At 48.8% G+C, this 18,732-nt stretch overlaps 1 protein-coding gene across 3 annotated transcripts in view; it reads right to left on the reverse strand.

Annotated features, from left to right (window-relative positions):
- Window positions 1-18,732, reverse strand: part of POMT2 (protein O-mannosyltransferase 2) — a 41,714-nt gene that overhangs the window by 9,392 nt on the left and 13,590 nt on the right. For all 3 annotated transcript variants that reach the window (XM_001926162.6, XM_005656436.3, XM_021099549.1), the window contains 10 exons: window positions 17,923-18,031; window positions 16,175-16,334; window positions 14,782-14,888; window positions 13,810-13,892; window positions 11,598-11,707; window positions 6,698-6,764; window positions 4,435-4,504; window positions 2,363-2,441; window positions 1,059-1,210; window positions 551-642 (listed from right to left, as the gene is read on the reverse strand). In XM_001926162.6, the coding sequence (XP_001926197.6) occupies window positions 551-642; window positions 1,059-1,210; window positions 2,363-2,441; window positions 4,435-4,504; window positions 6,698-6,764; window positions 11,598-11,707; window positions 13,810-13,892; window positions 14,782-14,888; window positions 16,175-16,334; window positions 17,923-18,031 (1,029 nt within the window). The remainder of the gene's footprint in view (window positions 1-550; window positions 643-1,058; window positions 1,211-2,362; window positions 2,442-4,434; window positions 4,505-6,697; window positions 6,765-11,597; window positions 11,708-13,809; window positions 13,893-14,781; window positions 14,889-16,174; window positions 16,335-17,922; window positions 18,032-18,732) is intronic.

Below are 18,732 nucleotides of genomic sequence, written 5' to 3' on the forward strand. Positions count from 1 at the left end.
GAGCTGAAGATGACCCTGACGTGGAGGTGCTGGATTGGAGCCTAGGAGTTTAACTATGGGATCAGATCAAGGGCTGCAGCCCTCGCTTTCTGTAAAAGCACAGGCTGGAGGTGGGGAGGGGAGGAGCCCTCCACGGGGGCATGAAGGGAAGGCACCAGCCTGCTCTAAGCCTCTCGGGTGGGGAGGTGACCACAGAGGGGATAGAAGAGGCCAGACGCAGGCAAGACAGATGCACCTGCATTATAGGTGGCAGGGAGAATCCAGCCAGAGGCAAGGAAGAGGACCAGAGACAACCAGCTCTGGCCCCGAAGGGGGCTGCTGGGCACTTTAGGGAGAAGAGTTAAGGAGCATGGGAAGTTTAAGTGGATGGGAGAAAAAGGAGCTACCTATCTAGACAATGCATATGAAGAGATTAGGTTTAAAAAAGGGGGGAAAAATGGCAACCATAAGACAAAGTGGCAGCAGACTCTGTAAAGGTTTATTTTCCTAAGATAAGAGTTACTCATGAAGGTTTCCCTTCCAAGCCAGCCCTGGACGTGACCTCACTCACATTTGGGATTGATATGGTCCTCCACGTTCCAGACGGAGCTGAGGGTTTCCTTTAGGTATGGCGTGCAGGTGACTTCCAGCTGCTCCCAGCCCCTGGGAAAAGCAGTCACACATGTCTCTCAGAAGACCCGAAACCCACCAGAGAGAAACACTGCCCACTGCTCTTAAATCCATGGCACCCTCTCTTCCCATCCCAGTGGCCATGCTTTCTTCAGTGTCCACTCTTACATTCCACAACTATCCTGGGAGTGGTCTAGCAAACGAAATTCCCACTTTAGAAAGAGATACAGATCCAAAGAGGCATCACAGCCAGATGTTTATCGCAACACATAAGACACCGAAGAAAGTCTGGAGCTCTGAGCTCCACACAACTCCTGAGGCCTTTCTCCCTCCATCTGCCACGAGGGTGAACACGGGCCACTGGGAAATGGACATTTTGGATGCCCTCCTCGTGGTGCGAAAGGAAAAGCAAGAGCTGCTACTGGGACATCAGAACGCCAGAGACTCACCACTTGGGCAGGACTTTCCCCGAGGAGCCCAGGACACAACCTGTGACCAGATGGATGAGGCGAATTCGACTCCTCAGCACTTTGATGCGGTTTCCAAATTTTCTGTTTACGACCTCGATCCTCCAGAAGTCATTGGAGTCCCCTGTCCCATTCTGCCACATAAATCAAGAAAAAAATACAAAGAAAGTAAGGAGACCTTAGAGCAGGCATAGCAGAAAAAGAAGACGGCCACCCTTTTCAGACGCCACCCTGTTACAAGGGTCAAAGGCCAACTGGCCTGAATGACTGAGGTGGGAAAGGGAACACGAGGAACATAGAAACACCCAAAGTGACTACGTGACCCCTATTGCCCCCACTCGCTATTACAGCCAGGAAAAGCTTACTCCTGGAACCTGAAGCCCAATTCTTCACCTCACAGGACTAGAGCTTAAGTTCTAAATAGATGTTTTTGCCCTTAAGCCAAACTCAAGATATCACTGTGAGCCAACAGAAGGAGATTTGGGCCATTTGTATCCATTATCTTGGTCATATGGATGCTTGCTCATCTAAGAAATGTCTGGTCTAGATATCATATTTTGGAAATTAAGACAGTTGTGTCTAATTATCCTCGGGAGATTCCCACCAGAAAAAGATGAAGTTCCGAGTCTTAGCTCTAGCATAACGTAGGATGAGCAAGCAGAAAGAGGCTTGGGAATTCCACCTTCAGGAACCGGAATCTTTACTGAAGCACCAAGGCCCTTGGAAGGGAATGGACCAAATACATAAATCTAGTTTCCTACTAGTTGTTTTTGTTTTCAAATTGCTCCCCAAGCTATATAAGTACTGGTAGAGTTTCCACTGTTAACTGCATCACCCCCAGGCGATAAAACTCCAAAAGCAATGGAGACAACATTGCAGAGCAGGGAAGGGATCCTTAAAAATCAAGCCAACGGGAATCTGGGCAATGGCACAGGATAAGCTTATATAATCATCTGGGGTCATATTATGAGCCCATGGCTTCTAAGTACAATATGATTTTAAAAAGAGACCCAAATAGTATTCATATCTGACGTTTATGAAGTGTCAGAACATAAAAATGGCATGGTTATTATGGGAGGCAAGAGATGGAAACAAACAGACTTCATAGGCTGCCTTTCCCACAGCAAGCTTAGCCAAAAATTCCCAAATGTTAAAAAAGAGTCCCTGTGCAGCCTCCAATCACTAGGGCCATTCCAGAACACTGGGGAGGAGGGGTTCCACCGCACGGCCCTGAGCCAGGCCCCACAGTCTCCTACATCCTGCTCATACCTGAGTGGCTCACTTACTATGCCATAGCCAGTGACCTGATAGTGCTTCCGGGTCAGGGGGGCCTCATGATAGTGACTGTGCAGGTTCCGAGAAGTCCTGAAATCAACAGAGAGAAGTGCCATTATCCTGAAGAAAAGAGAGGTATAGTGTTTCTTATTTTCGAGCCATCTGTTTGGATGAGAATCCCAGCTATTAAGTTCAACGTATCAGGAACTTCTTGCCCATTTTACTCACCAGAAAGATCCAGAGAATTGGAGGACTGCCCAGAGCAGGAGGGGCAGAGGGGAGGAATGCTGGACTGCAGGCCAAGAGAGGGGCTTGGCTTCTTATTCACCCACAGCCCCAGGTGAGGGGCGGGGGATGACTGAACACCTCGGCGGGGGATGAGGCAGGCTAGCCTGACTTATGAGGCAGGTTTAGGGAGAAGGACATTAAAATCTGTACTGTACCTGTGCCTGGGAAAGGTGAGCCTCCTCCAGTGCATTTACTCTTTCTATGCCCAGCACCAGTGTGACAAAGTAAGGATCCGTAGGAGAAGTGGAAGGTTTAATTTGGATTTTACTTATTTGGTGCTTTTTGTAATAATTCTTAATTGACCCATGATAAGGAATCACTGTTCATTATTAAAATACTGGACATTTGCAAAAATAAAATCTAATTAATACATCTTAATTTATTCATGAGATGTTTATCTAATAATAATAAAATTTCTAAGTATCCATAATCCTACTGACTAGGGGGAAAAAACCACTGCTCATAGCTTTTCCATTTATAGAAAATAAACGCTGCTTTTTAAAAACATCTATATCTGACAATTCATAGGAAATGTTCTCAGGGCTGCTTCTGTTGTCTCCTGTTCCTGCTCATTCTTGCGCATGGTGCCCTATTTCCTTGTGTGCTTAGTTATTTTGTTCTGTGCACTACTCACTGCCACTGAAAAACTATTTATCAAAATGGATAACAACGTCTTTCCCAAAAGAGGATTAACACCTGCTTTTAGCCAGGCTCCTGGGAGACATTTCCACGTCTAGGATCATGTTCATTTACATCCGTGGCTTGAAGATTTTGAGACCATTCAGGTGGAATGAATTGAGTTGCAAGTCCATGTGAAAACCAAGTGCTGATTACAACTTCTCAGGAACCAGATTTAGTGCCTACCCCACCCCAACCTCACCCCCAGCCTGCCCTCCCAAACACACCCTGGAAATAGGTGGATACCAGGACAGATTTATCCTACCCTAAGTTTTTTGAAATTACAAATATAAGAGGAAGATCACATTAATTTACCATTTTTGGTGATCCTAGAGCTTGGACTTTTAAAACTTCTTCTCTCAACAGGCAGTCAAAAGCCAAGGAGCAAACTCAAGACTATGGGATCAAGGCAGAAGTGGACTTTCATTGAGACTTTGACCTGGCAAGTCTTTACTATCCTGTCAGCTGTTCATGCTTTTCAAAAGACGTTTTCGGAGTTCCCGTCGTGGCTCAGTGGTTAACGAAGCCGACTAGGAACCATGAGGTTGAGGGTTCGATCCCTGGGCTTGCTCAGTGGGTTAAGGATCCGGCGTTGCTGCGGTGTAGGTGGCAGACACGTCTCGAATCCCTAGCTGCTGCGGCTCTGGCGTAGGCCGGCAGCTAGAGCTCTGATTAGACCCCTAGCCTGGGAACCTCCATATGCCATGGGACCAGCCCTAGAAAAGGCAAAAAGACAAAAAAAAAAAAGACGTTTTCACTTTATTCTAGCATTTTGAGTTATTTTCAGGGAGAACACTGGTTAAATGAACCAGTTTGCCATATTCAGAACCAGACCCTATATAATTCTAAAGGCAGCCCCTAAAGAAGAAGCTTTGGGCCACACACTTTTTTTTTTTCTTGTTTCCCCTAGGAAAAGGGAAAGTGAAAGGTACCTTCCAAGTCCAAAGCTTCCCAAAGCCAAAACCAGCAGAGCAATCGCTGTCCTAGTCTAGCATAGCAGCCTTGTTCCAGTTACTAAGCTTCTTCCGCGTTTGACTTCTGTTTATTTCCAGCTGAAAAGAACTCCCTCTCCTGGTGCCCACAGCACCCATTCATCCCAAATGGCAAACTCACGTACTCTTTGTGTTCTAGTCGAATGATGTCTCCGTGTCTTACGAACTCCACTGGGAGTGAAGGGTCTAGGGGATCTGCCAAGAAGAAAGAAGCGCTGATGTCTGAAATTACCCACTGGTTAGGCTAGAATGCATCAAGGGCCTACTGGTAAGGAGTTATAGTACCACATGGCATGTGCTAGGGGACCAAAGAGAAAGGGCCCCTAACTGCCTCTGAGGATCAGGGAAATGCTTGTAAAGACACTTAAAGGGAAGGCAGCATTTTGTCAGGTGAACGAGTCAGGGGAAGGCACAGAGGTATGAAAGAGCAAACCTCATTTGATCGATGGCAAATGAGTTCACATGGTTAGGGCGGCGGGGCAGAGAGGAGACTGGGAGCAGGTGAGGGTGTAGACAAGTGGGGCCAGACTGGGTAGGCCAGGCGAGGCCATGAGGCCTTTATCTGACAAGCACTGAAGCCCCCACTAGAGGATTTTTAAGCCGGGAAGCTAAATAATAAGGTTTTCCTCTTAGCAGTAAAAAATATAGCCTTCCAAATATCCATTTCATGCAAATGACCATTTGCCCAGATCGCCTCAAAAATCAGATGTTAAGCTCTGCAAATTTTGCCAGTAAAATTTGGCAATAGACTTGATAAATGTGAGGCAAAGTACATGATGAAAGAAGAGAACTACTTCTGTATCATCCAGAAGTCAAGACCAATCAGGGTCTAAAAAAGTGATGACAATGGAAAGGGAATTGGCGGTAATCACAGCAATACCGAAGGATCCTTGCAAACCTCTGTCTCAGGCAGAAGATGCTACTAACACTCAAGGTCAGGAAAGACAAATCTCCCAGCACCAATCACTGGCTCTCAATCTCAGCTCCTGAAATGCCCATTCCTACGCTGCCTTCTAAGGTCTCTTAAAAAGCATAACCAGCAAGGTGACAAATCAAGTAAGGTAAAGGGGAAGCAAGGTTTACTCCATATGCATTTGTGAGCAGGGGCATTTACAGCCAGCAAGAACACAAAGACCCTAGTCCGCATAGTTCCCACTTCCCAAGGTGCCCAGAGCGATCTGCCTTCACAGGAATCCTTAGACGCCCTGGTGAGACGCAGGCACCTTAACCTGGAAGCCACAACAGAAATACAGAACAGAGATGGTCTGTTGAAAGGATAGATGAGATCAGTAAAGAGGTCAAAAATTTGGCCCGCGCCCGCATGGCTTTAGAAGGAAAGCTGGTCTTGCCTCATAACCCCTCATTGTGATGGACCACTTATGTTTGGCCTCTTGGATCAAAATAAAACATAATCTATACCAGTATTATAAGAGTACAGAAATAGATCCTGCCGAATGGTGTTTTAATTCATATTACTGAGGAATAGGATGCAAAGACAGCAGTCATGTAGGCCACATTTCTAACCTAAAAACCATGGCAATAGAGGAGGTGGGGAAAGGAACAGAGGTGAATTTAGCTGAGCAGACGCCCACCAACCCACAAAGGCTCTGGAGCAGCTAACTCAAGACAGGCTCAGCCATGTGGTGTTTGCCAAGGAATCGCAGAGAGCACCTGCAGCATAGGACAATCAGCAGGGGCTCAGGAGCTGAGGGCTAGATGCCCTCTGTTTTGTTCTCAGCTGCAGCAGAAGGCACAGCCTGCAGGTAACTATCTGACCAAAAAACAGAAGATCCAGACATAGAGTTTGTCACAAAGCCCCTGGAACCCAACAGGTCTGCTTCAGAGCAGCTTCACCCAGGGCAGTCAGAAGCAGATGCGCAGGCATGGACAGCAGTCCCAGGCACCCACCTAGACAAGTCCAGGGGCTGGCAGGCCCACAGATCTCCAACTGACTGGCCCAGTCCTGAACCCACCCATGGGCAGCAGCCCTCTATTACATCAAGACAACCTGGGCTGCACAGTAAGCTGGCATCTGCAAGGCTTGGTGGGCTCTAAATCAGAAATGCAAGCCGCCACCGCATGCCCCTGGCATGTGCCCAGGTAACCGCTTCTGGATGAAGTCTGACCTCGGCCTGCTCTCTGGCTTCAGAAAGAACACTCAAGAGTAAGGTCTTATCTGTCTTGCTCACTGCTTATCCCTGCGCCAACAGGCCTTGGAATGTAGCGGGCTCAGGAAATAGCTGTTGAAAGGATAAAGGAGGTCAGTAAAGATGCCCAAGAGTGCTCAGGAAAGCCCGTCCCAGTGCCACTCTCTTGGAAGCATACGAAATGATAAAGAGGGCTCAGAATAAGTAATCACATAAGAGTAGCCATTCCCTACTGCATTACCTGAGTTTGTATTATGTTTCTTGATGATCCACAGGTTGTTGTAGTCCTTGTGCAAATAGGTGGTGACCTGGGTGGGGTGGGAGAGGGAAGGGGAGGTGGGAGGGAGAAACCATCACTACCAGCACAGCCGGCCCCTCCACAGCAAGCCAAGGACACTCAAGCCTCCTTCGGAATCCCCAGCCTCCAACCCCAGGGACCAAGTGCCCGATGAGGCTCAGAAGTTGCATTCCGTGAGTGAGTCTCTCCTTCCTTCTGCATCTAGAGGGCTTTTCTCACAAAAGCCTCTTTAATTTGCCTCTTTGTCTCTCTCTCTCCATCCTGTCTTTTAAGCCCCAGCCCCCTAGAGGGAGGAGCTATGACACCTTGTGCCATAAGGTCCCAGCACACAAAGAGGATTTAGTGCTTTATAAAAAGTCATTAAGACCATGCCTCAAACTTTCAAACTGAAAAAGTCATGCGATTATATTTTCTAGAATATGGCCAAATGAAACAGGACAGCTCTATTAATATCTTGTTCTAGAAGCCTGAAGTTTTAGTCATTGCCATTTTGTATACACTGACTTTTTTTTTTTCTTCTTATGACTGTACTTGCAGCATATGGAAGTTCCCAGGCTAGGGATCCAATCAGAGCTGTAGCTGCTGACTACACCACAGCCACAGCAACACTGGATCCAAGCCGCATGTGCGACCTATGCTGCAGCTGGCAGCAACACCGGATCCTTAACCCACTGAGTGAGGCCAGGGATTGAATCCGCATTTTCACTGACACTATGTCAGGTTCTTAACCCCCTGAGCCACAGTGAGAACTCCAAACGCTGTTTTTTTTTTTGTTTTTTAAATCACACACACACACACACACACGTAACACTTCAATGTACCAGCAAACATCCTGGAAACAGCAAGAGTTAACATGGTGGTTTGTCCACAGGAAAGAATATTATACAGCCACGGAAAATGTATCAGCGCATTTTTTTACCTGCACAGGAAAAGGCTTATAAGATGCTGACGCTGAAAATGGCTACTGTTTATCACCAGGTACTGCTTTAAGCACCAGACAAGTCTTATCTGTAGGCTGTAGGTATTTACAAGGAGACTGAAGCTAAGTAATTCATTCAAGGTCACAAAGCTTGTCAGCTGGAGAGACAGGATTCAAACCGAGGCAGCTGACTCCTGTGCTCCCAGGATAGAGACTATATACATACAATTATGCTCATTATGTAAAAAAGCACATAAACACCCGGAAACAACAGAAATAAAGGCATCTCTTGACAAAATGAGTTTTAATAATTCCAATTGGACAAAACATGACTTATTTACTTGCAAAGAGGATTTGGAATTAGCAACATAGGGGAAAAAATTATGCACATATTATGGCTGCTTTGTTTCAGTGGCTTTTGCTTTCTTAGAGAAAAACTGGGATAATGGTATTAAGAACATACAAGAAGTTAAAAGTTGTGGTAGCCATAGAGAAATTAAGCCCACACTCCTGAACCAAAGCCATAGATATCTAGTTCACTCAGCTTGAATTTGCTCTAGGATATTAAGGTTTTGTGATGCTCACGTGTGCACTCTGTCTTTTGGGTTTTTTAAAAAATCATTATTACAAAAATTCCTAGTAGAAAAATCACTTGGCCTCTTTTTCCCATGAAACATTTATTTTTACAATGTAGTTTTTTTTTTTTTAATAACTTGAGGTATCCCACCACAATAGAATGTTGTACAATAAACTACATGATAAATGCTGACCCTCAGATTATGTGTAATTTGTTTTCTTTTTTATGCTTTTCTATGTTTTCCACTTTTATCTTATAAGTGTTATACTTTTAAAATATTGAAAATTTGAGATTTAGAGTTGTTGATAAGATATTAAACTATAGGGCATGGAGGGCTCCTAGAGGTCATTTAGCCCAATGCCCTCAATTTACAGATGAAGACACAGGCTGAGAAAGGCTCAGTGATTCAGTCAATGACAAAGCTAGAGTCTTCTGTCCCTTGGCCTAAATGCTCTCTCCATATCACTGTCACGACTGCATGCCTCCATCCACGGGCTTCAAGTGTGTCACACTAAGACCAGCTTCACGGAGCCTTTCAGAACGTGGCCCAGAGTTCCCGTCGTGGCGCAGTGGTTAACGAATCCGACTAGGAACCATGAGGTTGCAGGTTCGATCCCTGCCCTTGCTCAGTGGGTTAACGATCCGGTGTTGCCATGAGCTGTGGTGTAGGTTGCAGACGCGGCTCGGATCCCGCGTTGCTGTGCTCTGGTGTAGGCCAGTGGCTACAGCTCCAATTGGACCCCTAGCCTGGGAATCTCCATATGCCGCGGGAGCGGCCCAAGACCAAGAAATAGCAAAAAGACCAAAAAAAAAAAAAAAAAAGAACGTGGCCCTTCTCTGCCTCTGCACAGCATCCGCTACCTGTAACTTTATCTCCTACGTGACACCAGGAGCAAGGTATCACCATGGAGGGCTTAGCTGTGGTTTTCTGCCCTAGCCGTAATTAGACCCTTCTGGAGAGATTAAAACTAAGACAAAAATAACACAATGCCAGGGTTCCATCATAGATCAATTAAGTCAGACTCCCTGGGGTGGACCCCAAACATCTGAATTTTTAAAAAATTCTCCCCAGTACACTCTAAAGGGCAGCCGGGGCTGAGAACCACTGCACTAGAGAGAAGTAGAGAGTCAGGAGTGAGAAATTGAGACTAAAACCCAATACACTGGGTCAACTTCCTAGTAAATAAGGAAATAATAACAAGGAAATATTTTTTAAAAAGAGCTCCCGTTGCAACTCAGCAGGTTAGGAACCTGACTAGTGTCCATGATCCAGCGTGGCTGTAGCTGTGGCTGTGGTGTAGGCCGGTAACTGTAGCTCCAATTTAACCCCTAGCCTGGAAACTGCCATATCCCGCATGTGCAGCCCTAAAAAGAAAAAAAAATTTAATTTTTAAAAAAAGAATGAGAAAGTGATACTAAAACCCAATACTAGCAAATAAGAAAATAATAACAATAAAATATTTTGTGAAAAGTTTTTCACAAAGTAAAGAGTTTGGTCATTTGTAAAGAAGACAGACTCCCTTCCAAGCTTCTCAGAATAGCAGCCAGCCCCAAAGCCCGCATCTTCTCCTGGTCCTCTCCTCAGGTCGCTGCCCTGACCACGCCCTTGTCAGAGTTATGAGCCCCCCCACCATTGCCCTTCAAAGGCCTCCTTCTCTGAGGTCTCTGCAGCACTTGAACTGTGCTGTCTCCTCCCGTGGAGACTCTCTCTGCCCTGCGCCGCCTCCTGTTCTCCTCCAACCTCCCCGTTCGCTCCTTCCTTCCCAGTTTCTTCCGCCAGCACCGCTCTGAGCGCCTGTAACCCTGCCGTAGATGCTGCCCTTCTCCAGGGCTCCTCCGCTGGCTCCCCTCACTCTGTGCACCCTGTCGGGGCAATGGCACCATCCCCCTGTGTCACTAACACCCTCGTGTCTCTTTTCTGAAACAAACCCCGGACCTAAAATCCACAAAGAAAATTCATCTCCAAAGCCATGCTTTGTTCTCCTTTTCTGACGATGGTGAAAGAGCATCATCACACGTCCACCTTGGCCTCCAGATGACAGACCTCCCTGCCATCCGTCAGGTACCAGGCCCCGACGTGCTCACCCTCCCGGTGGTCGCTGCCTCGTCACCATCCTTTGCCGTGATTACCGCCTCTAGTCTGCTCCTCCTTCCAACCCATCACGCTCCTGCTGGAGCCGTCCCTCTAAACAAGAACCTGATCACATCACGTCATCCCTTCACCTTCAATATGCCTCTCCAGGGCCCACAGAACAAAATTAAATCTACCGTCATGAGTAAGCCTCTCCACAATCTGGCCCTACCAACCACCCCAACACCCTCCTTCTCCCTCTCAGGCACCGTCCACCACAGCTACACCTAACGCCCCTTAATATGGACACGAACAGTGGTGCCAACTCGTTCAGGTGACACTCCTGGCTAGCCCCCCAAAGTGCGCTTCATGTGTATCATCTCACTTAATCCTCACAACAACTTTATGATGGAGAGAAGTACTACTTACCTTCCCCAATTTAAAGATGAACCCACTAGTGTTCCTGTTGTGGCTAAGTGGTCGCGAACCCAACCTGGATTCAGAAGGACGCAGGTTTGACCCCTGGCCTCACTCAGTGGGTTAAGGATCCGGCATTGCCATGAGCTATGGTGTAGGTCGCAGATGCAGCTCGGATCCCACACTGCTGTGGCTGTGGTGTAGACTGGCAGCTACAGCTCTGATTCAACCCTAGCCCAGGAACTTCCATATGCCGTAGGTGTGGCCCTAAAAAGACATACCTACATACCTACATACAAACCTACATACATACCTACATACATATCTACACACATACAAACCTACTGAAGCCCAGAGAATGGTTATGGAATTTGTTCAAAGTCACACTCTAATGGAACCAGGATTCAAACCTAGGTAAACGAGCCTGGTTCCCAGGGCTGTGTTTATAACCACTGCACTCAACTCATCATCTAGTTCATGCAGAGCACTGTGTTAGGCACTTGAGCTTCCAGGGGCCAGCAATCAAGCAGCAGAGACAGGAGGAAGCGCAATTCAACGTGAAGAGGGTCACCACAGAGGCTTGTAAAGGGTGCTGAGAAAGCCTCCCATACCAGACGCACCTGACCCAGGACCAGGCACAGGTGGCTCATGGTGTCATGTCAGCGGGGACTCCCCAGCTGAAGCCCAAGGAAGGTGGAGGCAGGCGGAGGAAAGAGCAGAAGGATGCAGGAGGAGGAAGAATGTTTCCAGCGGGGGAAACAGTGCGGGCAAAGGATGGGAAGCCAGAAAGAGAAGAGCGGGTTCAGCCATGACAAAGAGCCTGGTGCTGCTGCAACACAGGTGTGAAGGGCTCACTGACCTGCTGCTGGCGGGCACCGATGCCCTCAGGGTACAGGTGCCTGTGCGAGTGGAGGTAGCCAATGGCCATCCGCAGGTTCTTCACAGTGATCACAGAGCCATAGGCCAGGTCTGGTGGGAGGAGGAGGACAGTGGCCGTGGGACTGGGCACGGAGAAGCCTCCGAAGCTCAGGGCTCCCCAACCCTCTAACAGTCTCCTCTGGGCCCAGGACGGCCAAGAGCAAGACGCACAGTTGCCTTCTCACCCTGATGGTGTCAACCTGAGAAGGAGGGCAAGCACAGTCTCCCCTGTGCCTGCCCCCACCCCCCACCTAAGGGCTTCAGAAGAAGCTGGGTTTTAACAATGTTATCAAAGCACTGTTTGTAACAGCAAAGGACTAGAAGGGACTTGTCCTTTGGTCAAGGTCTATTACATACATTCCAAGGAATAAAGAAGGAAGAAGTATTTTATGTCTTCATCTGGAATGTTCTCCAAGATAGAATGTTATGATAGACTGTTAAGACAGACTTTCACTGTATAACCTTTTGAACCTAGTACCGTATGTTCAATGATGTTTTGGGGTTTCACTGCGAATTAAAAAAAAAAAAAAAATGAAAACCAAAAAAAAAAAAAAACCAGTGAACAGCTTACCCAAGCACATTTGTCTCCTCCCTGAGAGGCGAGACCTCTTTGCCTTATCACTGCCCCTCTTCTCCAGGCCCTGCAACCTGGCTGCCCACCACTCCCCATGCCACTGAAAAGGGCCTCACTGCACCAGTGTCGCCTGCTTCTGCCCTCCTCTGCTCATTCATTGGGCAACAGACGTTATGGAATACATGGTGGATCCAGAGCTAGAGGAGGCCTGGCCCTCGCAGAGTTCAGTCTTGGAGACAATGGCGTCACACACTGACCAGCCCAGGACAGACAGCAGGCAAATGCTCCAGCAAAGGTGCAACAAGGTGTGGCATGGTGGGAGCCCAGAGTAAGGGAGAACGAATTCCCACCCAGAGTAGGAAGAAGACGGCTTGAAGGAAGAGAGCATAGCTGAGCCAGGCCTTGTGTATAATGAGTAGGAATTTGCTAAGCCCACAGCTCCATCCTCCTAAGTCCTTATGCTGCGGCTCTGCACGCTGCTTGATTACGCTGTCTCCCCAGCCCAACACTGCCTCATGAACTGCTCCTGCGCAGCTGCCACCCCCCGAGTTCCCCAGTGGCCTGACTTCACCCTGCCCTCCTGCTCCTTCTAGAGCTCCCTTGCAGAGCAGCCACCACAGAGCATCGACTACCTCTTTACTTAGCGAGTCCTCCTTTGCAAGCCTCAGCCCCAAGCCCTCTGGCCCCACTGCATGCATTTCCTCGAACGCCTCAAAGGTGACCTCTCTAACGTGGAACCCAATGTCTGCCTTTCCAAACCAACTTTTACTTGCTTTCCTATTTCTCAGTTTTTCCAGAGCTTGGACAGGCCCACTGTGTTCTAGGCTCTGGAGAGACTAAAAGATATTATCCTTGCCTCCAGGAAGCAATCACCCGGGCCCCAAATATCCTTTCAACCTTGTCTTCCAGTATTTTTCTGCATATAACCTGTGCCTTAAATTTTGCCCATTCTTGGCTTTGATCATGCTCTCCCTCCTGCCTGCTGTGCCCTCGCCTCCTCTCTATCTGGAGAAATCTGCCCATTCTTCCGGGGCCTCACTCCAAGGCCACTCACTTTGGGTTCCTCTGATCCTGAAGAGCAGCGAGCTCTCACACCTTCGACCCCCATAGCTGTGCGTTCCCTCTTTATATACTTAACAACACAGCTACAGCACGGAGAGAGCCTCTACTCCAGACTCTACACTCTGGAAGGCGTCCACCTACAGCCTCCAGCGTGGCTACACTTGCTTGATGACTCCCTGTGAACAGTGAACAGATGTGGGTCACAGAACACTGGGGTGGGACCCGACCACCAGCCCTGAGGGGCCTTGTTCTTTCACTAGATCCTCCTTGTCGGCCTTCCCACAGCCACAAGGGACAAGTTGTTCTTTGGGGTCAAAGAGCTCACTGCTCAGGACGTCTCTCTCTGCATTTCCTGTGTCCCCATTCACTCTCTTGAGTGCTCACCCCAGATTTAACTGGCTCTTTCTCCCACTTTGCCATCCACGAGTTAAATAACTCAAGCGGTCATAGCGTCTTGCTTCAACACCCAGGCATCCCCTCTGCCCTTCTACCTTCGTAAAGGCCAAGAGACACTCACGTTCGGGGATGGAAGCATTGTGAAGGGTGTTTCCTGCAAGCCGGGCCTGGAAGGCAGAACTGAAGAAGCCATCGCCAGGACCACTGTGGGGAAAGGAGAGGAAGACAGCCGAGTTAATGGAGCGAAACTGACTTCCCGGGAGCCCTAGGAAGAGCTCTCCACAGCTGGTTTAAAGGCACAACGGAGTGGCACCGCGGTATCGTGGGTGGGATGGAGTCAGAGAAACTGGCATCTAAAGCACAACTCAGCCACCTACTCGCTAGGTGAACTTCAGAAGATACCTGACGTTGTTTAATCTCAATTCCTCATTTATAAATCAAAGATTTTAAGACTTATGTTGACTAAATGAGATGATGGGTACAAAACGCCAAACATAGCTCCTGACACATAGCAGCTACGTGATAAATGGGAGCTGGCACTCATGTCGTTGTTATGCTTATCCTCACTCCAACTGCATGTGCTGGTGGCAGCCCACCCCTTCCAAGCACAAGGGACTTTGTTTACTTATGCCTAAGGGGCAGTTTGGCTATTAGAATATTCTCTTCTTCCTTTAGGCCAGGGCACCCAAAAGATAGAACACAGGAGGAAAAAAACCCTGGCTCCCCTTCCTCTCATCCCCCCACTGACCCAGGAAATCACACAGCCCATCAAGGGGCTTAGAGGCAAGAGGAAAAACAGAAGCAAGACCCTGGAAAGGACTGAACCTTTTTGTTTGTTTGTTTTGCTTTTTAGGGCCGCAGGTACGGCATATAGAAGTTCCCAGGCTAGGGGTTGAATCGGGGCTACAGCTGCCGGCCTGTGCCACAGGCACAGCAATGCAGGATCTGAGCTGCATCTGTGACCCACACCACAGTTCACCGCAACGCCAGATTCTTAACCGACTGAGTGAGGCCAGGGATTGAACCCACATCCTCATGGATACTAGTTGGGTTCATTATCGCTGAGCCATGACAGGAACTCCCAGGACGGTACCTTTTATTCAGCACCATGAAGTGAACAGCATAAGTGGCTGTGTAGAGAGCCAAGGGCAGCACAATGAGGCACAGGATGCGAGCAGTCAGGTGTTTTCCCATAGTCACCTGCGAACAGAGGCCGTACAGGGTGCCGGGCACATGAGGCTTTATCATCCCTTGTGCCTGACATGTCTGTTCTTTGTAAGTCTTTATGTATACGTTACAGTTAGAAACAGTTGAAAAACTAATGGCCATCACGAAACAAAGATATGCGGAAACCCTAAGCCTTCCCATGACACCCCACAAACCTAGCACTGCAGGGGCAGAACCAGGCCAGCCCTCCGCAGCCTGTCCAGACCGGCACCCAGGACCCCAGGCTGTCACCGAACCACTGCCAAGGTGTTGCCTGCATCTTCAGCATCATCACTCATCACTCCCTCTCCATCCCGGTCACCCTGCACTTTCCCCATGCTTCTTGCACTGTGCCAACCCCACCCATCACATGGAAAACTGTGCTTTCACTGGGGGCCTCTGCTTCCTCCCAGAAGCTTTACTGGACTGCCTGAGACTGGGCTCATGCCCTCCTCTGGGCTTTCACAGCACTTGTTGGCTGGGCTTACGGATTTCTTTCTCTCCATTGACTCTAGAGGGCAGGAATCTTGTTTCACTCATCCGCATATTCTGTGCCTCACACTTTGTGGACAGTCTGTCTATATGTTCTGAGTGAATAAATGAACTTGTTAGGACTTGGGTTCAGAGGTGATGGAGAAGCATTATAGCAAAGTAGTTCAGGCCTGGAGTCAGAATCCTAGGTCTACCTCTCACTACTGTAGGACCTGGGGCCCATCATCATCTCTCTAAGTCTCAGGTTCCTCGCTTGTCAACAACCCCATGGGACTGTTATGAGGAGGAAGCGAGATGATGAAGGTAAAGCCTCTGCATAGCGCCTGACGCAGAAGAGCTCCTAATACATCACATACATCCTCAAGGCCCTTACCAGCCTCCAAACCTAGAGACTCTGGGTCAAGAAAAGAAAATGTAAGTTCAGAAAGTCATCCCACCAGTTTTACCTCAAGTCGCAGGCAGTCAGTATCTACCACACATTTGGCAAGAGCCCAGCTGGACAGAATCCCCTGGCTGGCTCGTTTGTAGAGCATTTAAGAACCCATGCAGGCAACGGCCAAAAGAGAATCCCAAGGACCTCAGTCCATCCTCTCCCTCTCTACCCCTCCAGCCCACCAGCCATGGCCTACTCCTTGCCCTCCTGCTCCCTCCAGAGGGCAGCTGGATCCAGCCGCCTCAGGCCCAGAATGCAGCCACTCTGCCACCTGCAGCAGACGTGGAGAAGGGCTCCTGGCCCAACTGAGCAATGCCGGGGAGCAAAGACACTCTACGAGTACTTGGGTTCTTACCATTGAAACACTGAGGTCTCCAAACAGGTGCCAAAGGTCTGAAAGGGTGTTCCACCCCACTTGCAGGATGATAAAGAGGCCAACAAACTTGACCCCTAGAGCACCAGCCAGATTAACGCCAGTCAGACTGAGCCAGAACCACCAGGGGGCAGAGAAAGGCCTGAAAACCAATGAAACAGAGTTCAGTTTGGCAGCTGGAACCAAACTCAGAAGCAAGAGCAGCAGTGGGAGAGGGCAGAGGTCCTCTGATTCTGCGAGGCTGTGCTGTGGCCTCTCTCCTGAGGGCTCCCAGCCTCGGGGGACCTGGTGTGGCTCCGAGGAGGATGTGGTCAGTGAGACCCCTGAAATTGCAGGACACACTATGTGAGAGTGAGTGGGTGATTCTTCTGGGGAGAGGGGCCATGGCTCTCCTGGCTGAGCACAGAGCTTCAAGTAAGCAGGAGGCTTATTCTTCAGTGGGGACCAATCAAGGAAAAGCCAGAGAAGCCCACTGGATTCAGGCAGCCCTGACCTTTGTGCCACCTCTGGACCCCGAAAAGCTAGCAATTATTGAGCGCTTACTATATGTCAGGCACTGCAAGCTCTTTACATGTATTAACTCTTTAAGCTTCACTACAACCCCAAGGGGGTAGATCCTCTTCTCCCACGTGAGGAATCGAGTTACAGAGAGCTTAGGTATAGGTCCCGCAGCCAGCCAGCAGTGGAGCACAGAGTTCAGCCCGCAGGCAGTCCCAAGGCTTGCTGTATGGAGAACACGGGCTCTGTGCCACAGGCTTCTGGTCACCCGGCTGCTCCCCTGCCAGAGTGAAGGCTCCTTCACAGCCAAGACCTGCGTGTTCCTGGCACAGTACCTGGCACATAGTATGTATTCAAGAAATGGCAGGTGGAAGGGGGTGTGGTCACTGCTTGGCCATGATGAAACCAAACTGACTTCTGGAAGAGCCTTGGCAGAGCCAGCTTTGGGTTTGAAGAGAATGAATGACCTATTCTACTCTCTCAGAGGGAGAAGAGCACTCTGGAAAGGACTATTCTGGAAGAAGACCAGGCCTCCAGAGCAGTTTTAGGACCAACAGGCCTGTAGGGATCCTCTCAACTGATGCAGACCCTTCAAGCCAAGCTTTACATACATTGTTCCCATCACCAGGTCAGGGCAGGGAGACGAAGACTTCCCAGGTAATAGCCATGCTGGTGCCCAGCCCTCGAGGGCGGAGAATGGGACGGATATAGATGTCCTGGGATCTCCTAACTAGCGCTGGTGCCGAGGAGTGGCTTGTGAAACGGTGGTGTGGGGAAGCCATTAGGACTCCTTCTTAACACCCACAAGCCCCCACTCAAATCCACCCCCATTTTAAAAATAACAACACTCTCGAGAAAGGCAATTGACATTTCCTTCGTCTTATGTAAAGCGAAAATAAAGGTTTCTATAGAAAACTTCTGCAAATGTATTTTTATGATCTAAAATGAGCAATCTAAAAAAAAAGTTTTTAGGCATTCTCTGGTGGCCTAGTGGTTAAGGATCCGGAATTGTCACTGCTGTGATTCCGGTTTAATCGCTGGCCGGGGAACTTCCATATGCCACAGTCGCAGCAAATAAATAAATAAATGCAATTTTTTAAAAAGCATGCTTGCCTTAAATTCAGCTTCAAGACAAATCCTTCAGTGACTGCACCCACCCTGTCCCTGACCATTATGGAAATTCTAGAGCTGCTACAGCTTCTGATACCCCTTCCCAAAGTGGTGTTTCTGACCTGCTGGCACAGGAGTTGTACTTGACCATGCTCAGCATGGCAGCCATGATGAAGAACATCAAGATGGGGTCAAGGAGGATGTACTGGGACAGAGTGAGGCATCCTGTGTCTGAAAAACATGAGCTCAGTGGTCAGAATGCAGAAGCAGAGATGCCCCCCACCACCACAAACCAAACACACCAGCAGTAAGAAACAGTCCCCCCCACCTCCTCACCCTGGGCTTAGCTGCATGAAAACATTTGTGCATTCAAGATTAGATGGGCCACTGAGTCATCTGGAAGGTGGAAGGCCACAGCTTTGGGGGACACCAAAGCTCAATGACATGAAAGAATATCTCACACTGCTTCCAGGCCCTTGACCCCCAGAAAAGGTCAAGGGCCTGGAAGGGTCCTGCCATTCGTTCAGAGAGAACAATCCTGGGATGAGGGCTCCTGAAATTTCCATCATCAAAAAGGAAGTTCTGCCACCATGCACAGAACTAGAGTAGCACAAACTATATCCACTCAGGACAGAAACCTACCATTTCACAGGTGGTCTCTGTGGGGAGTTGATTCTCCATGCAGAAGCCAAAGTGAAGGGTTTTTTAAACAAAATTTCTTTACATCATGCTCTAGCTTAAGCCCTCCAATGTCTTCCCATCTCCCTCAGACTAGCAAACTCCTCAAGACAGCGGCAAAGCCTTCATGGTCTCCCTACCCACCCAACCTCCTCTCCCCACCCACTGCCTCCCTCCCTCCACCCTGGCTTCACTGGTCTTCTCGCTGGTCCCTGAATCTACCAAGTGCGGCCCTGCACCAGGACCACCCCTGC

The sequence above is a fragment of the Sus scrofa genome, chromosome 7 (genome assembly GCF_000003025.6).
Source record: "Sus scrofa isolate TJ Tabasco breed Duroc chromosome 7, Sscrofa11.1, whole genome shotgun sequence".
Taxonomy (NCBI): Eukaryota; Metazoa; Chordata; class Mammalia; order Artiodactyla; family Suidae; genus Sus; species Sus scrofa.